The sequence below is a fragment of the Arvicola amphibius genome, chromosome 10, assembly GCF_903992535.2.
Source record: "Arvicola amphibius chromosome 10, mArvAmp1.2, whole genome shotgun sequence".
Classification (NCBI taxonomy): domain Eukaryota; kingdom Metazoa; phylum Chordata; class Mammalia; order Rodentia; family Cricetidae; genus Arvicola; species Arvicola amphibius.
Genome location: NC_052056.1, coordinates 80,574,186 through 80,594,497, shown reverse-complemented (window position 1 = coordinate 80,594,497; position 20,312 = coordinate 80,574,186). Strand labels below are relative to the sequence as shown.

The 20,312-nt window shown below is 50.1% G+C and overlaps 1 protein-coding gene and 1 non-coding gene across 2 annotated transcripts in view; one reads left to right on the top strand and one right to left on the bottom strand.

Annotated features, from left to right (window-relative positions):
* Positions 1 to 15,355: 15,355 nt before the first annotated feature.
* LOC119825802 lies at positions 15,356 to 15,464 on the bottom strand. Its single transcript, XR_005287272.1, has one exon. It is a non-coding gene; the product is annotated as a U6 spliceosomal RNA (small nuclear RNA).
* Positions 15,465 to 19,642: 4,178 nt separating this feature from the next.
* The window catches only part of Atp2a2 (ATPase sarcoplasmic/endoplasmic reticulum Ca2+ transporting 2), a 44,225-nt gene continuing 43,555 nt past the window's right edge, over positions 19,643 to 20,312 (top strand). Inside the window, exon 1 of the mRNA XM_038344736.2 lies at positions 19,643 to 20,215. Coding sequence (XP_038200664.1) covers positions 20,098 to 20,215 — 118 coding nt within the window. The 5' untranslated portion in view covers positions 19,643 to 20,097. The remainder of the gene's footprint in view (positions 20,216 to 20,312) is intronic.

The window sequence follows — 20,312 nt, the reverse complement described above, 5'->3', positions numbered from 1 at the left end:
CTGATGTCCTCTGGTTAATAAGCAGCTCAAATAAAGACACCAAGGACTGTTTGGAGATGCAGAGAAAGCGTGTGGTTCCCTGAGTGCAGGCCAGGAAGCCCTGGATTCAGCCCTGGATCTCGGGGGCCCTTTTGTGTTCTCTGCCCTTTCTTGCCTTCCTTGTGGGCTACAGAGGATCCCCACCCAAAAGCCGCGGAAGACAGCTAGGTGAGGCAGTGAGGTAGTTATTAATCACGGGAGGCATGCTCAAGCCTGAGATCCCTTCCTGGAAGAGCCTTAATTCTCCTTTCCGAGAGACCAGATCCGCGAGGTCCCTGCACTTCAAGCCCTAACCTCACTCCTTCCTCCTCCCCAGGCCCTGGAAACTGTCCTGGTAGCTGTCCTACCTCCTCCTTCTTCTTCTTCTTCTTCTTCTTCTTCTTCTTCTTCTTCTTCTTCTTCTTCTTCTTCTTCTTCTTCTTCTTCTTCTTCTTCTTCTTCTTCTTCTAGACAGGGGAACTAGCTCTTATAAACAAGGCTGGCCTCGAACTCACAGAAATCAGCCTGCCCCTGCCTCCCGAGTGCTGGGATTAAAGGCGTGCGCCACCACCGCCCGGCTCCAACCATCTTCTGCACTGGGTAACCCCAGGACTTTTAGATATGACCTTGAGATGTCCCTATAGAAGGAAACCCTGGGAAATGTGTGTCAGACAGCCTCCTCATTGCCACTTGGTCCAAATCCAAATCCAACCACGAGGGGAGCTGGAGCCCCTCCTAGGACTTGCCCAAGGTCTTGTTTACCTTTGACACCTCCTGCCAGCAGAACTGTTTTCTGTGGGTTTTTTTTTTTTTTCCCAGCAACATGACAGTTTGAACTTGAGATCACTGGACAAATGTTTCTCACTTAATCCTCCCTGAGTTGGCCTCAGGTTGCTTAGCCAAATTTATCAGACACCACTAGTGCCTGCAGGAAACATTGCCTTTGTTCCAGGCTTTGTGTTTGGAGGGGGATGTCCAGGGTAAACAAGGTAAAGTCCCTGTCCTTGAGGACTGACTGTTCGAGAAAGTGTGGGAAAGCACTCCTCTCCTCTGCCCTTTGCCCTGCTGCCCACCCCTCCTCTCACTCCACGGCGGTAACTCAGGCCTGGAAATCCAGCACTGTGGAGGTCGAGAAAGGAAGACCATGAGTTCAAGCCCAGCCTGAGAAGCATAGACAATGAATCCTTACTGCAAACGGAATAGAAAGAGGCTGGCGAGATGCTCCACAGGCAGACACTTGCTGCCAAGCCTGATGACCCGAGTTTGACTCCCCCAGCCCATGCTGGAAGGAGAGAACTGACTACCGAAAGCTGTCTTCTCATCTCCATCCACGCACTGTGTATATCCAAACACATCCACAAGAAAAACTGGGCTGGGGAGATGGCTCAGTGGTTAAGAGCACTGGCTGTTCTTCCAGAGGATCCAGGTTGGATTCCCAGCACCCACATGGTGGCTCACAACCATCTGTAACTTCAGTAACTAAGGGATCCAATGCCCTCTTCTGGCCTCTCCCAGCAGTGTGCACACATTTAGGCATGCAGAGCATCCATATACATAACATAAAAATAAGCTAAAAAAAAAAAAGGAAGGAAGGAAGGAAGAGAAAAGAAATGGGGCTGGAGAGATGGCTCAAAGTGGTACCTGCCACTAGGCATGATGGTCTGAGTTCAATACCAGGACCTGTACAGTGGGAGAAGAGAACCAACACCTGACATAAAGTTGTCTTTCAACCTCCACACATGCACATGGCACCTGCATGGACATAAACATGTGCCCAAGTGGAAGGAATAAGAAAAAACTTAAAAGCCTGGGTTTGAAACCCACACTGCATAAACTGGATGTGGTAGCCCATACCTATAATCCCAGCACTCAGAAGATAAAGGCAGGGAAATTGAGAGTTCAAGGTCATTCTCAGCTTCCTATCAAGGTGGAGGCCAACTTGGGATATTTAAGACACTGTCTATAAATAAGTAAATAAATAAAATGTTATGAGAATAAGGTTGTAGCTCAGTAGTAGAGCACTGACCTATACTGCATAAGGCTGGGAATCCCATTCCAGCACCACAGACAGACAGACAGACAGACAGACAGACAGATGAGTTGATAGCCATTAAAGCTCCCAGACTCAAAACAAGAGATCAGAATGTGCAGCCTACGGGAAGCCTTGAAGCCTGAAGACTCTGAAGCTCCCAGAAGGCAGAGAGAGCTGGGAAAGAGGCAGGCATGCCCTTTATTACTAAGGACCCCTGCTCTCTCAGTTAATCCTTGAAGCTTGACCTCCCTGGTTTGGTTCACATTCTCCTGGAGAAGAGCATACCCTGATAAAATGTTCCGTCCCTCGGTCCTCTGTGCCTCTTTATGGAGTGCCAGGAGGCACTGGTGCTGTCCACACTTAAGCCTCACCTGCCTGAGATGGGCATTCCGCTCCCTAATCACTGCACAGCTCAGCCACCCCATCCCGACCCCCTCCCACCTCCCCCATCTCGGGTTCTGTTCCCTCAGCTCCTTAATCAAATTAAGGGATAGGAGAGGGTTTAGATAGGGTTGCTAAATATATTTCTGTTTAGGGGATAGAAAAAGAGAAGAGCTGGGAGGAAGGAGAGTGTGAAATTCCTTAATGGAATGTGTCCTGAACCTCCTTTCCCTAGAGTGAGCCTGCCCGGATCACCTCTCCGTGGTAAAGAGCTTGGACATCGTTATCTCCTGAAGATAGGCTGGTGGCATTGCGCCCACCCAGGGAAAGGTCTGCTGAGGCCATCAGCCCCTGTGAGCTGGGCTGACCCTGTCTATATAGTTCACAGGACACTCTGGCCCCACAGGCTGAGTGGGCTTTCTGTAGAGTGTGACACAGCAGAGAGACTGTTCACAGCTGGAGGGCACAGGTCACTGGGAGCCCTCTCCCCACACCACATCTTCTGTAACCTTCTTTTCAAGGCTGGAACTTTACCTCTCTGTGAAATGCCTGTACATGCTTATGGACTGTGTATTTCTTTTATATTTCCCTATGACGTTAGTGTTTCAGTTCATCAACATTTCTTCAGAAATATCTCTTTCTAACTCTAATTTCTTTTTGCATTGATTTGGGGACGGGTGGGTACAGGAGTCTCAGTGAATGTGTAGACGTCAGGGGACAGTCTGAGGGAGTCAGTTCTCTCTTTCCACTGTGAGGGTCCAGGGTATCAGACTCAAGCTCGGTAGCAAGTGTCCTCACCTGCTGATCCGCTTTGCCAGGCCCCCAAAATCACTCTTTGTTTGTTTGTTGGTTGGTTTGTTTGTTTGTTTTATGTGCATTGGTGTTCTGCCATGGCTGTCAGGTCCCCTGGAACGGAGTTACAGACAGTTGTGAGCTGCCGTGTGAGTGCTGGAAATTGAACCTGGGTCCTTTGGAAGAGCAGTCAGTGCTCTCAACCATTTCTCCAGCCCCTGGAAATCATTTCTAAAATAACACATAACTTGGATTTATCGCTTATTTTAAAAGATGTATCCATACTGAGATAACTATTGCTCACACAATCTAGTCTCAGAAACCAGGAACTCTAAGAATGTCAGGTGTCATGTAATATTAAATCTTTTGTTGTTGTTGGTGGTGGTGGTGGTTTGGTTTGAGACAGGTTTCTCTGTAGCTTAGAGCCTGTCCTGGAACTCACTCTGTAGACCAGGCTGGCCTCGAGCCCACAGAGATCACCTGCCTCTGTCTCCTGAGTGCAGGGATTAAAAGCATGTGTCGTCACTGTCTGTTCTGTGACATTAATTCTTATAGTGACTCATGTTAAAGGTAAGGATGGTGAATTCCAGTGAGGTGAAAGAACTTTGTCCTCCGTCCCTAAGATCCTGCAACAGGGACACAAACATTTGTTTTGTTTTGCTTCCCCCACCCCCAATCCTGTGCTAGGAATGAAACTCATGCATGTCAGATAAGAATTGTACCATGGCTTTTGGTGGCCTTTTTTAACATCTAAGTAAAATTCTCCATGAATTTAATCATGATGAGTAACTCTTTTTTTTTTTTTTTTTTTTTTTTTTTTTTTTTTCGAGACAGGGTTTCTCTGTAGCTTTGGAGCCTGTCCTGGAACTAGCTCTTCTAGACCAGGCTGGTCTCGAACTCACAGAGATCCGCCGGCCTCTGCCTCCCAAGTGCTGGGATTAAAGGCGTGCGCCACCACCGCCCGGCTGATGAGTAACTCTTTTGTTGGCCATCCAAGGCCCACCTTCACATGCTCCTCCCACCGTTATGGTTATCTTCGCTCCGAGACACCTCAGTTCACATCTCTTGCTGTTACTTCAGAATCATTTCCTAGAAGGGAAATGACTGAATCATCCCTTCAACAGCCTTGTTACATATTACCAAGTGACTTTCCAGAATGCCAGCCTGCACTCCCACGCCTGCTTGCGGAGGAGAGGGCCCTCTTTCAAAGCAATCCCATTTGGTAGGTGGCAGTTCTCTCTCCTGATATGATTTGCATTTCCTTGATCCCTGGTGAAGCTGAGCTTAGTCAGTCTCTCATCCACTAGTCTGTGCCATAGGGCAGCTTTGCCACTCCTGGCCTGCCTCTCCCTCCTCTCAGCCGGCACCCAGTGGCTCCAGGGAGGCCTCTGGGAGGAGAATCTGTTTGCACGTGGGATATACCCTGCAGAACTTTGGTGGTAATGTGTCACTCTGTAGACTCCTGTTCCCCCCACTCCCCGCAGCCACACCTACCTCACTTGGGGCTCCTGCACACTGCCACACCTCAGAGACCGAAAGGTCAGAGTGCAGCTTTTCCCTTCAACCTAATCTACATCTCAGGCCATTCTAGAGGGAGGATCTCTCCACAGGAAGTAACCAGGCTAGAGCCAACAGGCCCATGCCCTTGGCTTTCTCTTCCCAGGAAACTTAAATTCCTCTTGCTCTCTGGGGAGGTGAGAGAGCAACGGGGCCAAGGAAAGGACCTCAGTTTCTCATGAGCCTATGGCCTCAGCTGCCCGGCATCCCTGCTGAGATTCTGATGGGCTCTCCTGATCTTTGAAGAAGCCTGTCATCGTTGGCACTTGAAGGGTATGGGCCCTCATCTCCCTTGGGTGTGCGAGCCCCTTCCTCTGGCTGGAGCACAGCGGGTATAGAAGATGCCATCCCGAGCTGGGTGAGGCAGGCACTGGCATTCTTGGGGTCCGGGGTCCAGAAGAACAGATGCAGGAATCCCCCCTCCAGGCTCCAGCTGCATGTCCCTGTGGGTATCACAGTCACCCAATTCTGCCTGCTGCACCTGGGATTGCTAGCTTCAATGTTGGACAACATGGCCTCCTCAACCTCTGTGGGCTACCTGATATATCATCCCCTCAGTTCCTCCTGAATTGCCCGAGTTCAGCAGCAATAGCCTCAAACATCTGAGTCTGTTCTCTAGCAAAGCAGCAGTTACACATTAAGGACACAAAGGCTTAGAAGCCACATTCTGACCTCAGAGAGCCACACAGGGCAAAGTCGGGATGAAGGGAAAACGAGAGGTCCCAGAGCACCATGGGATGCAGACCACAGACTCTGTCTGACCCAAGGTGGCCGAGAGGCTTCACAGAGGTGGCTACTGTCGCAGTAGTCTGCAGGCAGGGATGTAAGACAGGAAGGGAACTTACGGGATCAACTGTCCTCACGTGGCCGAGATCAGAGTCCCAAAGTTCGAAATGTGGCAGGGATTGCTGGACTATTTGAGTTACTAAAGGTGGTCACGTGTATAAGGGGGCAGAGATGGGCAGAAGCTGACAAGACAGAGGACCAGATGGAGATGGGAGGTCTAGAGTTCCAGCGTTCATTGGTTTTATGCAATCACGGCTGGGAAAGTCGAATCTACAGGCTAGCCTGGAAGCTCCCAGAAACTGTATCACAGGTGAAATCTCTTCCACAGGGAAGCCTCAGCTTGGTGTCAGATTATCTAGAATAAACTTAAAGTCAAGTGCTTCTAGACATTAATCACCTACAAAATAACTGCATAGATGGGATTCTGGGTATTTGTGATTTTTGACTCAACTAAAATTATGTGTAATTTCTCTAGGCAGTGGTGGTGCATGCCTCTAAACCCAGCACTTGGGAAGCAGAGTCAGGAGGATCTCTGTGAGTTAAGGCCAGCCTGGTCTACAAGAACTGGTTCCAGGACTGCCTCCAAAGCTACAGGAAAAAAAAAAAAAAAGGAAGGCACTTGGTAGTAGGACACAGCAGGTGGGAGAGCACAGTTCCAGCCAGAGGCAGGAGGACAGGACACAGTCGGTGGAAGAGAGCCACACAGGACAAAGCCACATAATAGTAAATGGAGGTCATTTTAGTATTTGTTCCCACTTTGGTTAAATGTGTTCTCACATTAATATTTAACCAAATGCTTCTATGACAGACACCGTTGTTGTTGTTGTTGTTGTTGTTGTTGTTGTGTTTTTAATATAGGTGAAGCTGGTAGGCTGTGACTAGGATAAATCAAAGGAAGAAACCCAGTCTGTGTGTTAGAACCACACAGTGTGGTCGCCCTCCTGGTATCTTCTGTATTCCTACAGTCCCCAGCTGGGGCTGGAGCTGGGGCCGTAACTCAGAGCAGTGGAGAGCTTGCCCACCTGGCATACACAGAGCCAGGTTTGATATTCCCACCCCCTTGCACACCGGCATATAACTGTCATCCCAACGATCTGGAGGTACAGGCTGGAGAATCGGAAGTTCAAGGTCATCCTGAGCACTGTAAGATGTGTCTTTAAAATATTAGAGTGCACCAAACTCTCCAACCAAATGTCTCTTTGTTTTAACCTTGGGGGAGCCAGGGAGGAAAATAGGTTTGTCATAAATTTCTTTTGGGGCAACATCTCATTTTCCCAAGACTGATTCAGGAGAGGTCAGTTCATTGACAGGTCCCTGCCTGCCCTGGTTTCCAGCAGACACAGCATCAACCAGCCTGAGAATTCTTGGGCTGAGAGAAAGGCTGGGATTTCTAGAACTTCTCTTCCCCTTCTCCTACCTAATTCTGTCTATCACTGAAACTACAAGGGAAAGTTCCAGAGGGAGAAGAATGGCTGATGGTCTCTGTGGCTCCTTCCATGTCTGCAACTATTCCAGTAAGGCCCAGTGGACCCCTGGATTAATGGGATGGACCTGGAAGAGACTGGAGAGGCTACAGGCGCTGGCCTGACCCTAGTAGAAGATGAGTCAGGAGCACCAGGTCAGGATAGCCATGAACCATCTGGCCTATCTGTGGGCACACTGGAAAGCAAAGGGTCTGATGGGACACAAAGGGAAGGCCTGACCCTTCCTGGGCCTTGGAGCCTTGTGTGACACTGCTTAGACCCTTCCTTGGAAGAGTGAGACACTGACCAACTAACTCAGAGTCACAGGCGACCCCAAGGCTAGAAAAGCAACAACAACAAAATACCAAGAGGAAGTTTCCACAGAAGATCTAGATTCTGCACACCTGCTCCCGGCGGAGCCAGTCTCATCCCTTCAGTGGCCCCAAGAACACAATGACAGAATGAGGTCGCTGACTCCTCCTGACAGTCAAATCTCCCTCTCCTCCTGAGGAGAAAGAGGAGGGAAAAAAGTGGCAATTGCTCAGTTTTAGGGAGTTGAAAACAGCCAGCTTAGGATTGGAGATGGTTCAAACAAAGAATTCCACCCCGAGCCTGAGCCTGACTCTATCCAGAACACCTGAGAAGGCTACAAGGGGATGAGCAGGGTGGGGCTGCCAGGCCCAGAATACCCTAAGGAGTTAGGGCTGAATTGCAGGAAAGATAGGCTCGCCCAGGTGATGCGGGTAAAGGTTGGGGGCAAGGGTCATAGCAAAGGGTGGAGTGTCATGGTAGAAATTAAGAAAGAAGTATTGGCCTGGTGGCTCAGGCATGTAATCCTAGCAACTTAGAGACTGGGATGGGAGGATCACAAGTTCAGGGTTAGCCTGGGCAACTTTGCAAAGCCCTGTCCCAAAACATTAAAAGACAGGGTTGGGCTATAGCTCAATAGTAGAGCACTTGTCTAACATGCATGAGAACTAAGGCTCAATATCCAGTAGTGAAAGTTAAAAAAATTAAATATATACACACATACATGGACCATCTGATCTAGCAACCCATTACCGCATGCCTGAACAGAGAACCCAAAAGAATTGTAAGCTCTCTTGGAGATGAGTCTGCACTACTACGTTCATTAGTAGTTCATCCGTGGTGAAGCAATATAAATGCCCAGCAACAGATGAACGGCCAAAGAATAAACCCAGGAGCTTCCCTTAGGCACCCCAGGAAAATGTGAAGCTGATTCTGTTAGCCACTTTTGGGAGAAAGGTGATGAGAGTGGAACCCAGAGTCATACTCACTGCTTTTCATTATCTTACGTTTTGATTTATGTGTGTGTATATATATATATATATATGTTTTTATTTTATTTTATTTATTTATTTATTTTGAGGCAGTGTCTCTCTACGTAGCACAGGCTGTCCTTGAACTCCCTGTATAGACCGGGCTAGCTCCAAAGCCATAAAGGCCCGCCTGCCTCTGCCTGCCTAGCACTGGAACTCAAGGTATGCGCCGCCATCCCTGGCTTACAAGATTTATTTTAATCCTTTGTTCTGTGTGTAGGCGTGACGCACGTGGAAGCCAGAGGCCAACTTCTCACGAGTCAGCTCTCCACACTGCTTGTGGGGCAGGATCTCCTGTTATTTCTGCTGTTAGACTGAATACTCCAGCTTTCTCATCCTCCTGTCTCTGTCTCCTAGCTCACTTTAGGAGTGTTGGTATTGCATGGGCTCTAAAGACACAAGGTACCTACCACAGCTGGCCCTTTGTGTGGACTCTGGGCCTGGCTCGAGCTCAGGTGCGCCCCAGAGTTGCTCCTCCCACAGGTGCTTTTGGCTGTTTTTTTTTAATCTGCTGATCTATCTTTTGACAAGGGAGTGTGAACATGGTTTAAGTAGCTTCCCTGGAGTTGGTACAGTCAAGATCCGACGGTTATAACTGTCTCACTTTGTGTCTCTAGTTCCCAAAAGGTGACAGCTTGACATTAGGCCACACAGCTGAGGAATAGACAAATCACAAGATCACACAGCCCTTTGTATATGGGGGTGGCCTCTTGTGAGGCTCTCCTTAGCCTGTTCTTGTTCTGATGCACAAAGCCTTTCCTGGCTTCACACTTGCCTTCTGGTTGACATATAGCTGTCTGCAGCTGTATTTCTTCTGATCCCTTATTCTTAGGGCCTGGAGGAGGTGGGGCTCTCCTTTCTTGGATTTTTACCAGTTTCTCATTAAGATATTGTTCCTAGGTACAATGGACCCCGCGATTACACCTTGATGTACTTTCCCTTTTCGTGTGCACACAGAGCTAGCTGGACATTCATCATGCCTCTTTTCCATTGTCCCTGGAGAGGGAGGTAATCAAATGCTCTACTCTAAACCCTGGGTGAGCCCAGGTCAGCAAGATATGTGGCATTGAGATGCCACCCCACGAAGGAAAAACGACTCCGTGGCGGCTCACCTTGTTTGGGGCCTTGTTTGCGTTGCTGTGCTGTTGCAATGGAAAATGAATAAAAATAAAAACCCCAGGGCCCTTTTTGGCCAGCACTTGGGAAGCTAATCCCATTGTCCTGGCCAAATGCCAGCTCAGGTCCCTGCATTCTGTTGGCTTCTTCTTGCAGTTCGCTGGGGATGTCACTTTGCCCCTTTCCCACCCCCACCTCAAGCTGTGACTGGAACAGCTGTCTCTGCCCCACCCTGCAAGAGGCTGCTGTGTTTCAGCAGGACTGGAAGGGGCCCTCTCTCCCTTGGCCAGCTCAGGGAGGAGCGATGGACCTGGGACCTGGGACCGGGAAATTGCTGTTTGCTGCAGAGATGTGTGCCAGCCTGTCTGAGCAACTTCCACACACCACAGAGTCACTGGCTTCTGTCGTGAAAATGGCTTTCAGAAATTGCTAATATCTTCCCAGAACTCGGCATAGAATCCTTCCATTTGTTTTAGGCAGATTTAAAATGTTTTTGTATCTAAAGTACTTCAAATTTATCTCCCTTCCACACCAGCATGCCGCTGTTGCTTCTTCTAATTGCTTCCCCTAAAGCTTCGCTCTCTTTCTGCTACGAGATTTAGTGTATTTGGTGATAAGAGGAATGGGTCTGTACAAATTCCATCCAAATAATCATCACGTGTTCCCAGCAATGGGACAGCCCTGGATGAATCGTGAATAGAGAAATATTTTCCTCTCTAAAACACATTTATTTATTTATTTTTTTTTTGTTTGATGTGTATGAGTTTTTGCTTGCACGTATGCCTGAGTACCAAACACTTGCTTGGTGCCTGCAGAGGCCAGAAGAGGGCATGGGATTCCCCTGTAACTGAATTAAAGGTGAACATAAGTCATCAAGTGGGTGCTGGGAAGGGAACCCAGATCCTTGGCAGGAGCAATAAGTGCTCTTAGCCACTGATCCATCTCTATAACACCAGCCCTCCTCCCAATTTTCAAACAGGCTCTCATTCTGTAGCCCAGGATGGCTCAGAGCTCAATGAGTAGCCTAGGCTGGCCTTAAGCTCATTCCAGCCATCCTGCCTCATCCTTTTGAATGCCGTGGTGTGTTCCACACCACCACCCAGGCTCTCGAATAGTAGTTTAAGTGTGTGACTTCATCAAAAGGCAACCTCTCTGAGAACTAGTTACAAGATTCCGGGGGAGGGGATGGGGGAGATTGAACTGAGAGTGACACCTGACAGATAGGCTTGTCCTAAGGATGGAAGGAGGTGACCCATGACCACCATGCATGCTCACTGCATGCATGGCAAATTTGTCAAAGACAGCTTCTGTCCTGTCTTCCATTTCTCCTTCTTCTTTTTGATCTGAATTAGCCTGATTTTGTGTGTGTGTGTGTGTGTGTGTGTGTGTGTGTGTGCATTGATGGTTTCCTGAACCGCGTTAGGTGCCATCGAAATCCTTGCTGAACTGCTCCCATGGTTCCCAGCTCAGGTTTTATGTTAAGATGCTGGTAACTTTAAAGGATGAGTTTGGGGTTGGGGATCCAGCTGAGGAAGTGCTTGTGGAGCATGGGAAGGCCTTGGCTCAGGTCCCAGTGCTGTATAAACTGGGCATGGTGGTGCATGCCTGTAATCCCATCACTGGGGAGATGGAAGCTGGGGGGACCAGAAGTTAAAGGTTATCCTCAACTACACAGCAAATTCAAGGCCAGCCTGGGCTACTTGAAATCTTGTCTCAAAAAAGGAAACAATAAATACACAAAGCCGGGCGGTGGTGGCGCACGCCTTTAATCCCAGCACTCGGGAGGCAGAGGCAGGCAGATCTCTGAGTTCGAGGCCAGCCTGGTCTACAAGAGCTAGTTCCAGGACAGGCTCTAGAAACTACAGGGAAACCCTGTCTCGAAAAACCAAAAAAAAAAATAAATAAATAAATAAATAAATAAATAAATACACAAATAAAATAGGGTTGGGGAAGAGAGAAGGGGAGCAATTATTTTTCTGGAAAACACATACTTGTGAATGCTTGGCTGTGCCTCCAGCCTCCTCTTGCCATTCCTTGGGTCAGAGAAGCCTCTTTCTGGCTGTCTGTGGCCTCGAAAACGTCCCCTCCCTTAGGCTGTCATGACTGATTTTGGGGTGATATCTGAGTCTTGAAGGGAAAGCTCTATGTGAGGGCTGTTTACTTTTTGGGGTGGAAGGGTTGTAGCTGGCTTTGCGCTTACTGCCTTCCAGGAAGAAGGAGGGACTCTGCTCTCTTCTGATGAGTCATGGGGAGAGAAACTTCCAATGTTTGCAAACATCTTAGGCCAAGTCTTAGCTTCCTGGGGCTCTGCCCAGCCCCTACCAGGGCTCGTGGGACCACCTGAGAAGACTTCCGGGGAGGGGAGGAAGGTCATCTGGATGAGAGGTTCTGCCACCACCTGGATGGAGAGCAGCCAAGAGAAGGACAGTTGTGTATCTTGGGACCCCAGCAAGTAAGGCACGGGAGAGAACCTTCTGCAGGGAGCTCTGCTTACAAACCAGGCCCTGCTCTGGTGATATAAAAAGGTCAGGGACAGGAAGTAGGCTTTTGAAGCTGCAAGGCAGCTCAGTTGGTGAAGTACCCGCTATGCTCCGAGTTGGATCCCCATCACCATAAATCAGAATCACAAATTACCTTGTACTTTCCCTAGAGGCCTGCCCTCTGAAGAGGGTCTCCCGTGAACCCGGTCCCAAGGTGGATGTCCAGACCCATGAGTGAAGGGTGTTATAGGAAAACAGGCAGGACCTAGGTGAGGAGAAGTTTGCAGGGGTCTTCCTGTCTAGAGGAGGTGAAGGAAGAGCGGGCTGGAGAGGGTTGGAGCTGGGGGTTTGCTGGGATCTGCAGCTCCTCAGCTCAGACTGCTGGAGCCAGATGGGACTCATGATGCTCCCAGATGGAACGGATCAGGCATGTCAGACACACTTCTCTCAGGATACACAGTGTTCCCCTCCTTCCCCCTCGCCAAAGTGAGGAATCACAAGGTGACTCAGGCGGGCAGCCAGACCCTGGGGATCTGTGGAGAGCTATCGGGTAGCTAGCACGGGATCACAATAGACATCTAACTGTGCTCACGGGTCTGCCAATCACCCCTTCCGCTATTGTGGAACATCAAGGGAGCGTTTCTGTTCTAGGAATTTGTCCACAGCAACCCTATCTGCTGCTTGCTCTGTCTGTCCTTGGATTCCTGCCAGCGTGAAACTCTACCTGTTCACTGCTGCTGCCCCTACTGGGGAGCAGGGCCTTGGCATTAGTGCGACCCTGAGCCTCTAGCCTGCTGGGGAGAGTCTCATCATTCACTAGTGAGCAAGAGTCTTCCATCTCTCACTTTTTGGTTGGGCTAGGAGACTGAGTCCTCTCTGCGCTTAGGAGAGTCACCGTTTAAGGTCTAACCACCTAGGGGAGCTGATGGGGAAGAACCGAGCAGAGAAATGTGTCCGCTGGAAGAGGGGGGGAATCACTGCTGTATTTAAAGTGCATTTTCCCCATCAGGAGGCCACAGCTTTGAAAGCCCCTATGATACTTTGTTTTGCACTGCTATATGGCTCGCTTGCTCTCTTTCCTTTTTTCTTGCTTCCTGAAGATGGTGGTTTCCCCACCCAGAGCAACAATGGCAGAGAAAGAAAAGGGTTTCCTTAATTAGTGTGTTTGATATGTGCTGGCGCCTGCAGCATGCTGGGCACTCAGCTGGGGGCACGGGGAGGGAGGGCTAAAGGGTCTCAGAGAAAATGATTATGACACATTTATCTGGTCACTTGTGATTTCCTGAAGATCCCCAAACTCCTGGGGCTTATACTTTGTTGTAAGAAGGTAGGCGACCGTGAGAGCTAGGCCATGTTGTTATCCCAGGTGAGTTTGCCCACCTGTCACTCCTTCCGCCCTGAGCCTGAACTGCTTGGCTCTGGGTAGGCTGTATTATTTATGGCTCCCTTCTCAAAAGGACAGGACCGCTCGCTGACCCTCCTCTTGTTACTCACACACAGGAACCCACGGCTTGGATGGGCGGGAGATGTGGGCTGGCGGCTGAGTTTGTTAGTCTGCTTGTGGAAATGTGTGTGTCATAAGTGTGTGGGCGGGGTTAAAGCAATGGGTGAAAGGAGAGATTGGAAATAGAGAAGAGTGGCAAGCCTTAGGACTCCCCAGATCCAGAGTTATGTAGAAAGAGGTGCATAGGAAGCTGTTTAAAAAGGAATAGAAGGGAGGCTGACAGAGTTCCTGTGGCAGCGTAAGGGCTTCTAGAGGCACCAAGCCACGGCACCTAGTACTGTAGGGGAGGACCTCTGTGAGTTCCAGGACAGCCAGGGATACCTAGGGAGACCCTGCCTCAAAAATCAGTAGATAAATAAATAAAACCAGCCTGCTAAACTGGTGAGTTACAGACGGGAGTGGCTAGGAACTGCGTCTGCCATCACCTGGGACAGTCGGGAGGCGGAGGTAACTTTGCTCAAGTAGCTGGTCAGCCATTGTTATTACGGAGCTCGCAGGTGTTGGAGTTTGACACAGTCAGCCATGAAGAGGACACTTGCTGATGCGGGGGGAGGGGGTGAGGAAGATTCTAGAAAAGATGCTCTGTTGAGCTGTTTGGGTTTCGAGGATGTTAGTTGTGAGGCACACAGAAACACCGATGGCGACAAAGTGCTAGTGTGTGCCCAGGCCACGAGTTCCGCCCAAGTGAACTTGTCTTCACACAAAGGCCGACAGCACAGAGATTTGGGGCCTGTTGTGGGCAAGGACTCCAGAACACAGCTCTCCCAAGAATATGTGGGGCACACCTATAATTTCTGGGGCAGAAGGATCTCGAATATGCGGCCAGCATTTCAATAGTGCGGCCCTTTCAGCCATCATTCCACTCAACAAGCACGTGTCCAGAGCAAGCAAAAGGCGGCAGATGGGATCTTGTCAGAGGTCTTGGCGCCTTCTGGCCTCTCAGTGTAAGCATTTCATGATGCCAGATCTGGTCCTGTTGCTTAAATGGGTGTTTCTCATGGTATATGACCTTCAAGTCAGCTGACTACACCCATCAAAGGAAGGGTGATTCCAACACCAAATGACAAACTGTAAGGGGTAAGTAGGTGGGAACACCTTTAGGAGCTTTACTATCTTTGGAACCTCTGGTCAAAAGATCTATAACAGGGGCTGGAGAGATGGCTCAGCAGTTATGATCTCTGGCTGCTCTTCCAGAGGACCTGAGTTCGATTCCCAGCAACCACATAGTAGCTCACAGCCATCTCTAGTGGGAGCTGAGGCCCTCTTCTGGCATAAAGGCATATGTGCAGATTGAGCATTCCTACATAAAATAAACAAATCTTGAAAAAAGAAAAGATTTATAACAACTGAGGAATGACATCCAGCCAATTAGTGTTTTAACCCAGATGAGTCGCTAGAAGGCCTGTTGGACAGCAACTTAAACTTTCTGCTTGTTAGACTGTGTGTCAGCCAGATCTGGAAGGGACCACTTAAGCACTCTTTGGGGACAGGGCTAGAGAGATGGCTCAGTGCTAAACAGCATTTGTTGCAGAGGATCTGGGTTCAGTTCCCAGCACCCACATGGCAGAACCATCTGTAACTCCAGTTCCAGGATGTCTGATGCCTTCTTTTGGCCTCCAAGGCACTAGGGACACATGTAGTGCACATACATGCAAGGCAGGACACTCCTACCCATAAATAAATCTACATTTTTTTCGCTTATTGAAAATAGAGTCTTTTCTCATACAATATCACTTGATTATAGTTTCTCCTCTCTCTTTGCAGTTCCCCCACCTCTTCTTCCCTCCAGATCCACTCCCTTTCTGTCTCTCAAGAATGGGCTTCTAAGAGATAACAACCAAAAATGACAAAATAAATTATAATAAGATGAAGCAAAAAAATGATCAGAATATAGAATGCTTCACATATTTATTTGCATATCATCTTTTCACAGGGGCAACCTAGTCTTCTCTGTATTGTTCCAGTTTTAGTATATTTAGTATATGTGCTGTCAAAGTGAGCACCATCCTAAATGTTTTTAAAGAGAGGAGAACTTAATGTTCTTGCAGAGGACTGAAGTTCTTTTCCCAGTACCCATGTTGGATAGCTCACAAGGAGCTATAACTCCAGCTTCAGGGGATCTGTGCCCTCTTCTGGCCTCCTCAGGCACCTGCACTCATGTGCACATACTCTCTCCACAGATACACACACAAATATACAGTTAAAATAAAATAACTCTGGGGTCTGAAGATAGCTCAGTGGTTAAGAGCACTGGCTGCTCTTCCAGAGGAGTCAGGCTCTATTCTCAGCAACTACATAGTGGCTCACAATTATTTGTCCCTCCAGTTCCAAGGGATCTGATGCCTTCTTCTGGCCTCCAAGGGCACCAGATACACAGTGGTGCATAGGCACACATGCAAGCAGAACACTCATTCACATAGAAAAAAATTTTAAAATGACTGCTTAAAGATGAAGACTCAAAAAGATCACAATAAGCCCAAAACCATTCCATTACAGGCAGGCTCGATGCCTGGGATACACATAATTCAACAAGCTAAGTATACCATAAATAGATTTAACAGGACTGTGGTTTGCATGGAAAGCATTTGGTTTGAGTTCGCTAATACTACAACGTGAAGTGGAAGGATTCAGGGCAGAGGTGGGCCATGCTCAGCGTGGTGTGCTCAGGACTGGGCGTGTCCAGAGATGCTGAGGGGCTGAGACCTGCACTATAGGAAGACAGTGCCGGTGCCCCGCTACTCTTTATAGTTAGGAAAGGAGACATTAATGCACAAAAGATCTTGACATACTTAAAAGGATCACGTACTCGAGGGATTAAGCTTGCTCAGGGTGGTTTTGGAGAGCTAAATAAGAGTGGATGTAGCTAAGAGAAGGTGGATTCTTCCCAGAATGGGGCTGCTTTAGTGATTAGAGCTGTCCAAATACGGAGCAGACTGCCTCTTGTGGCCTCCACCACTTCACAGGAGGCCTGCCGAGGGCTGAGAACTGGCCTTTTGCAAGTCTTCTCTTGGCTTTTCTATCCGAACAGCTTTTTAAACTAATCTGCCTTTTATTAGCTAATGTCCTCTTTTATTGATGCTTCTGAAGGTCTTTGGTCACACTGCATCGGTCTGCATCGCAGTCTCTTCTCTCTGCTTTCTTCTCTGTCCTCAAGTGGTGGCGTGTGTGGCTGCGAGCCGTGCTGGAAGACAGTGTAACCTTTCTTACTTTGCAAGCAACCTTGCAAACAAGAAGAGAATACAGAACTGTGCATGAAACAAACTGACCCCCAAATTTTTATTAAAAAAAAAAAAGGCAGGTTCTTGGCTGACCTGGAATTCACTGTGTGGACCACCTGCCTCTGCCGCCTGAGTGCTGAAGTCACGCCCTTTCTATTCCTTCTTTTTGACTGAGATAAATCCTTTAATTATTTATGTTTCTCCCAATCTTATTTCTAAATAAGAGTAAAGAGGGATTCTGCCTTTGGGAGTCTGGGTTCCTGATCAATTTTGCCAACCTCTAAACTAGGGGTCTCAGAGATAACAATAGGCAGGGGAAACAAAGGCCTATTGGATATGATAAACCGCCTGGGGCCCAAGCTGAGATAAAACAAAATTCAAACTGTTAGTTTAAGGGAGCATTCCAGCCTTCAATGAAAACAAACAAACAAAACCTTGCAAAGAACATTCCAGTAGAGCACTGCGGATTGTGGTAGCAGTGCCTATGAGAATATAGACCATTCTCATCTCTGACAGCCCTATACTGTAGTTTTGCCTTCTTTTTGTTTTAAACCTGTTTCAATGCCATTCTCATAAGGCAAGTTGTTTAGAGGTCTTGCTCATGAATGGAAAGCAATGACCTAGAGTCCTGCAGACATTTGCTGAGGCCTTCACGCTGGCACAGCCCTCTGCAGGCTACTAATGGGTTGAGAAAGGTGGGACTCTCATTCACTTAAACTGTAGGTTCTCAATAAATGATGAGGGGATGCCGAAGACTGACAAGACAGACAAGCTGTGTTCTCATGGAGCTCATGTCTGGGGGGTCCCACTTAGGAGAAAAGCAGTAAACAGCTAAACAAAAAAATTCGGGGTTCTGGGGGAAGGGGGACTCTGAATAATGTGGTAGAGGGTGCACTGGGGAGGGGAGCTGCTTTAGACAAGGAAAGCATTTTTCAGGAGGGGGCAAAAATGAAGAAGATGGCCTGAGGGAAGTACCAGGGACGGAGCGATCGGCTCAGACAACTCCCAAACACTACCTTCCCGCCCTCAGTGCCTCCTGCTGTTGGTGTGAAACAACACGAAGCCAGGCAGAACTGGAACACAGGTAGGCCAAAGACCCACCAGCTCTCCTCACCACACCCCCACCTTGCCGGCTGTCACCTAATCCTCCTGAAGAGGCTGTGACCTAACCAGTTTCCATCTTGCTTCTAGGGAGTGCATTGCTATACACTAGAATTTTTATTTGTTTGTTTCGTGTAGGGCTCTGTTGGTCGTTTTCCAAGTATCAATCAGAACTGCATGCCAGCCTCCACTCCTTGGAAATAATTAAATGAAATGACGTACTTCGTTTTTTTCAGTCGGGTAAAGCACTGTGATTTGCATCTGTTGAAGGAATCTATCTTAAGTCTTGAGGCGGAGCCCTGTGGGACGACTCAAGTGATGGGGTGGGAGCGAGCGTTGCTAAAATACTTGAGTGGACAAAATGCTTTATTTTGCAACCGATTCCCTTCAGGAAGCTGCTTTGTGAAAATATTCGTGAATTCAATGCAAAGGTTCCCTTCCCCCTTGTTTAGTATGGCTTCCCACCTTCCTCTGCTTTTTAAATTTATTTTTTATTTATTTTTTTTTTTTTTTTTTTTTTTTTTTTGGTTTTTCGAGACAGGGTTTCTCTGTAGCTTTGAAGCCTATCCTGGAACTAGCTCTTGTAGACCAGGCTGGTCTCGAACTCACAGAGATCCGCCTGCCTCTGCCTCCCGAGTGCTGGGATTAAAGGCTATTTTTTATTTTTTTAGAAACAGTCCAACACTGCCGGCTGGTTCTAAACTCAAGTGTCCGAGAATGACCTTGAACTCTTGATCCTATTGCTTCTTCCACCTCTGCGTGCTGAAACCGCAGGCTGGACGCCACACTTGACTCAGTACGATCTCTTTATATTTGCAAAATTACATTTCATGCTAGGCTCTGAACAGACCTCATCGACAGAGCAGATGATTTGTGGTTTAAGAATAGGTTTGAGATTGAAGACTCCTACTCTCTCATTGGGGAAAGTGGAAGTCTATATAGCAACCTTCATTTTAAAGCCAAAGCCAAGCACCTAGCAAACGCGTAGCTGCTACAGCATAACCTGTGACTTCTATGCAGACGTATGTCAAAGGCTGTGTGGGTTACTAAAACGAAATAAAACTTCCTCCTTCCTCCCTCAAGAGTGGGATTCCCTGTCGGGGTACAGAACCCGCAGGGGAAGGAAGGGCTGGTGTTGGCGTGCGATGGAGATGGGGCTCTCGGCTGGGGGTGTGGGATGCGGTGTTCCCGAGGCGACAGATGAGCCACTTTGGCTGTGTGGGAAGGGAACTGCGGAATTCCTCCCCTTGGTGGCTGATGGGGGTGGGGGTGGGGTGCGCTCTGAAGGAGACATTAGGATGCAGAGCACGGCTCGGGCTGTCCAGGGCGCGGAGTCGAGCCAAGGACACCCGTCCGAGCGCGCCTGGTCGCCCGCGTTCCGGCACCTCCCTGCCACCGCGCGCCCCAGACAGTCCCCCAGCGGCGGGGCAGCTAGCGCTGAGCGCCCACCCGTGAGATCCGCGCCCTACTCCCTCGCTCGGACGACACGAGAAAGCCACGGCCGAGAAAAGCCGAGCTCGCCCTCCGCTCGCCCTGGCCGCAGCCAGCAAAGCCCTGCTGCGAAGGCGGCCTGCGCGCACACGCGCGCACGCGCGCGGTCTCGATCCGGGTTACTGGGGGCGGCGCGCGGGAGGGGGCGGGGCCTGCCGGCGGCGTGGGCGCGCGGCGCGCGCGCGGGAGGGCGCCGGGGGAGGGGGCGGGGCTGCGCCGCCCGCGCCGCGCTGGGCGCTCTCGGCCAATGAGCGGCGTCCACATGCCGCGGCGGCGGCGAGAGGGGAGGCAGCGGCGGATAAATGCTATTAGAGCAGCCGCCGCGGAGCCGTCCCCGACGCCACCTCCCGTCTCCTCCGCCGCAGTTTCCTCCGCCGCTGTCGGGGGTGCAGAGCTGAGGGGCTCGTGCAGGCGCGCCGCGCAGCTCCTCTCCGGCCGCCCGCCTTGCTCTCCTCCGCGCCGAGGGCTCGGCCGGGCGCCCCTCCTCAGCCGCACCGGGTCTCCTTGCCGCGGCCTGTGCTGCCCGCGGCCGGCTGGCAGCTGAGGCGGCGCACGGTCGCGGCGCGGCGGGAGACTCGCAGCCCCTCGGGTGGGCTCGGCGAGGCCGGGCCGCGTGCGGCGGTTTCTGGGGGAGGGGGCTCGGGTGATTCAGCGCCCGGTCAGGCGGAAGCGGCCGCAGCCGCGGAGGACGAGAAAGAGGAGGGGACAGCTGTCTGCGCCCGGGCGCCTGCGGTGGCACGAGCCCGCGGCCCGAGTGCGAGGCGGAGGCGAGGAGGCCGCGGGGACGCGAGGCGAGGCCGGCCGGGGCCCCCGCAGCCATGGAGAACGCTCACACAAAGACGGTGGAGGAGGTGCTGGGCCACTTTGGCGTCAACGAGAGCACGGGGCTGAGCCTGGAGCAGGTCAAGAAGCTCAAGGAGAGATGGGGCTCCAACGGTAGGTGCGGGGCGCTGCAGCGGGCGGCGCGGGCCCGAGCGCCAAGGAAGATGGCTGACCCGGCTCCACCTCGTGGGGCTCGGCTCGGCGCCCGACG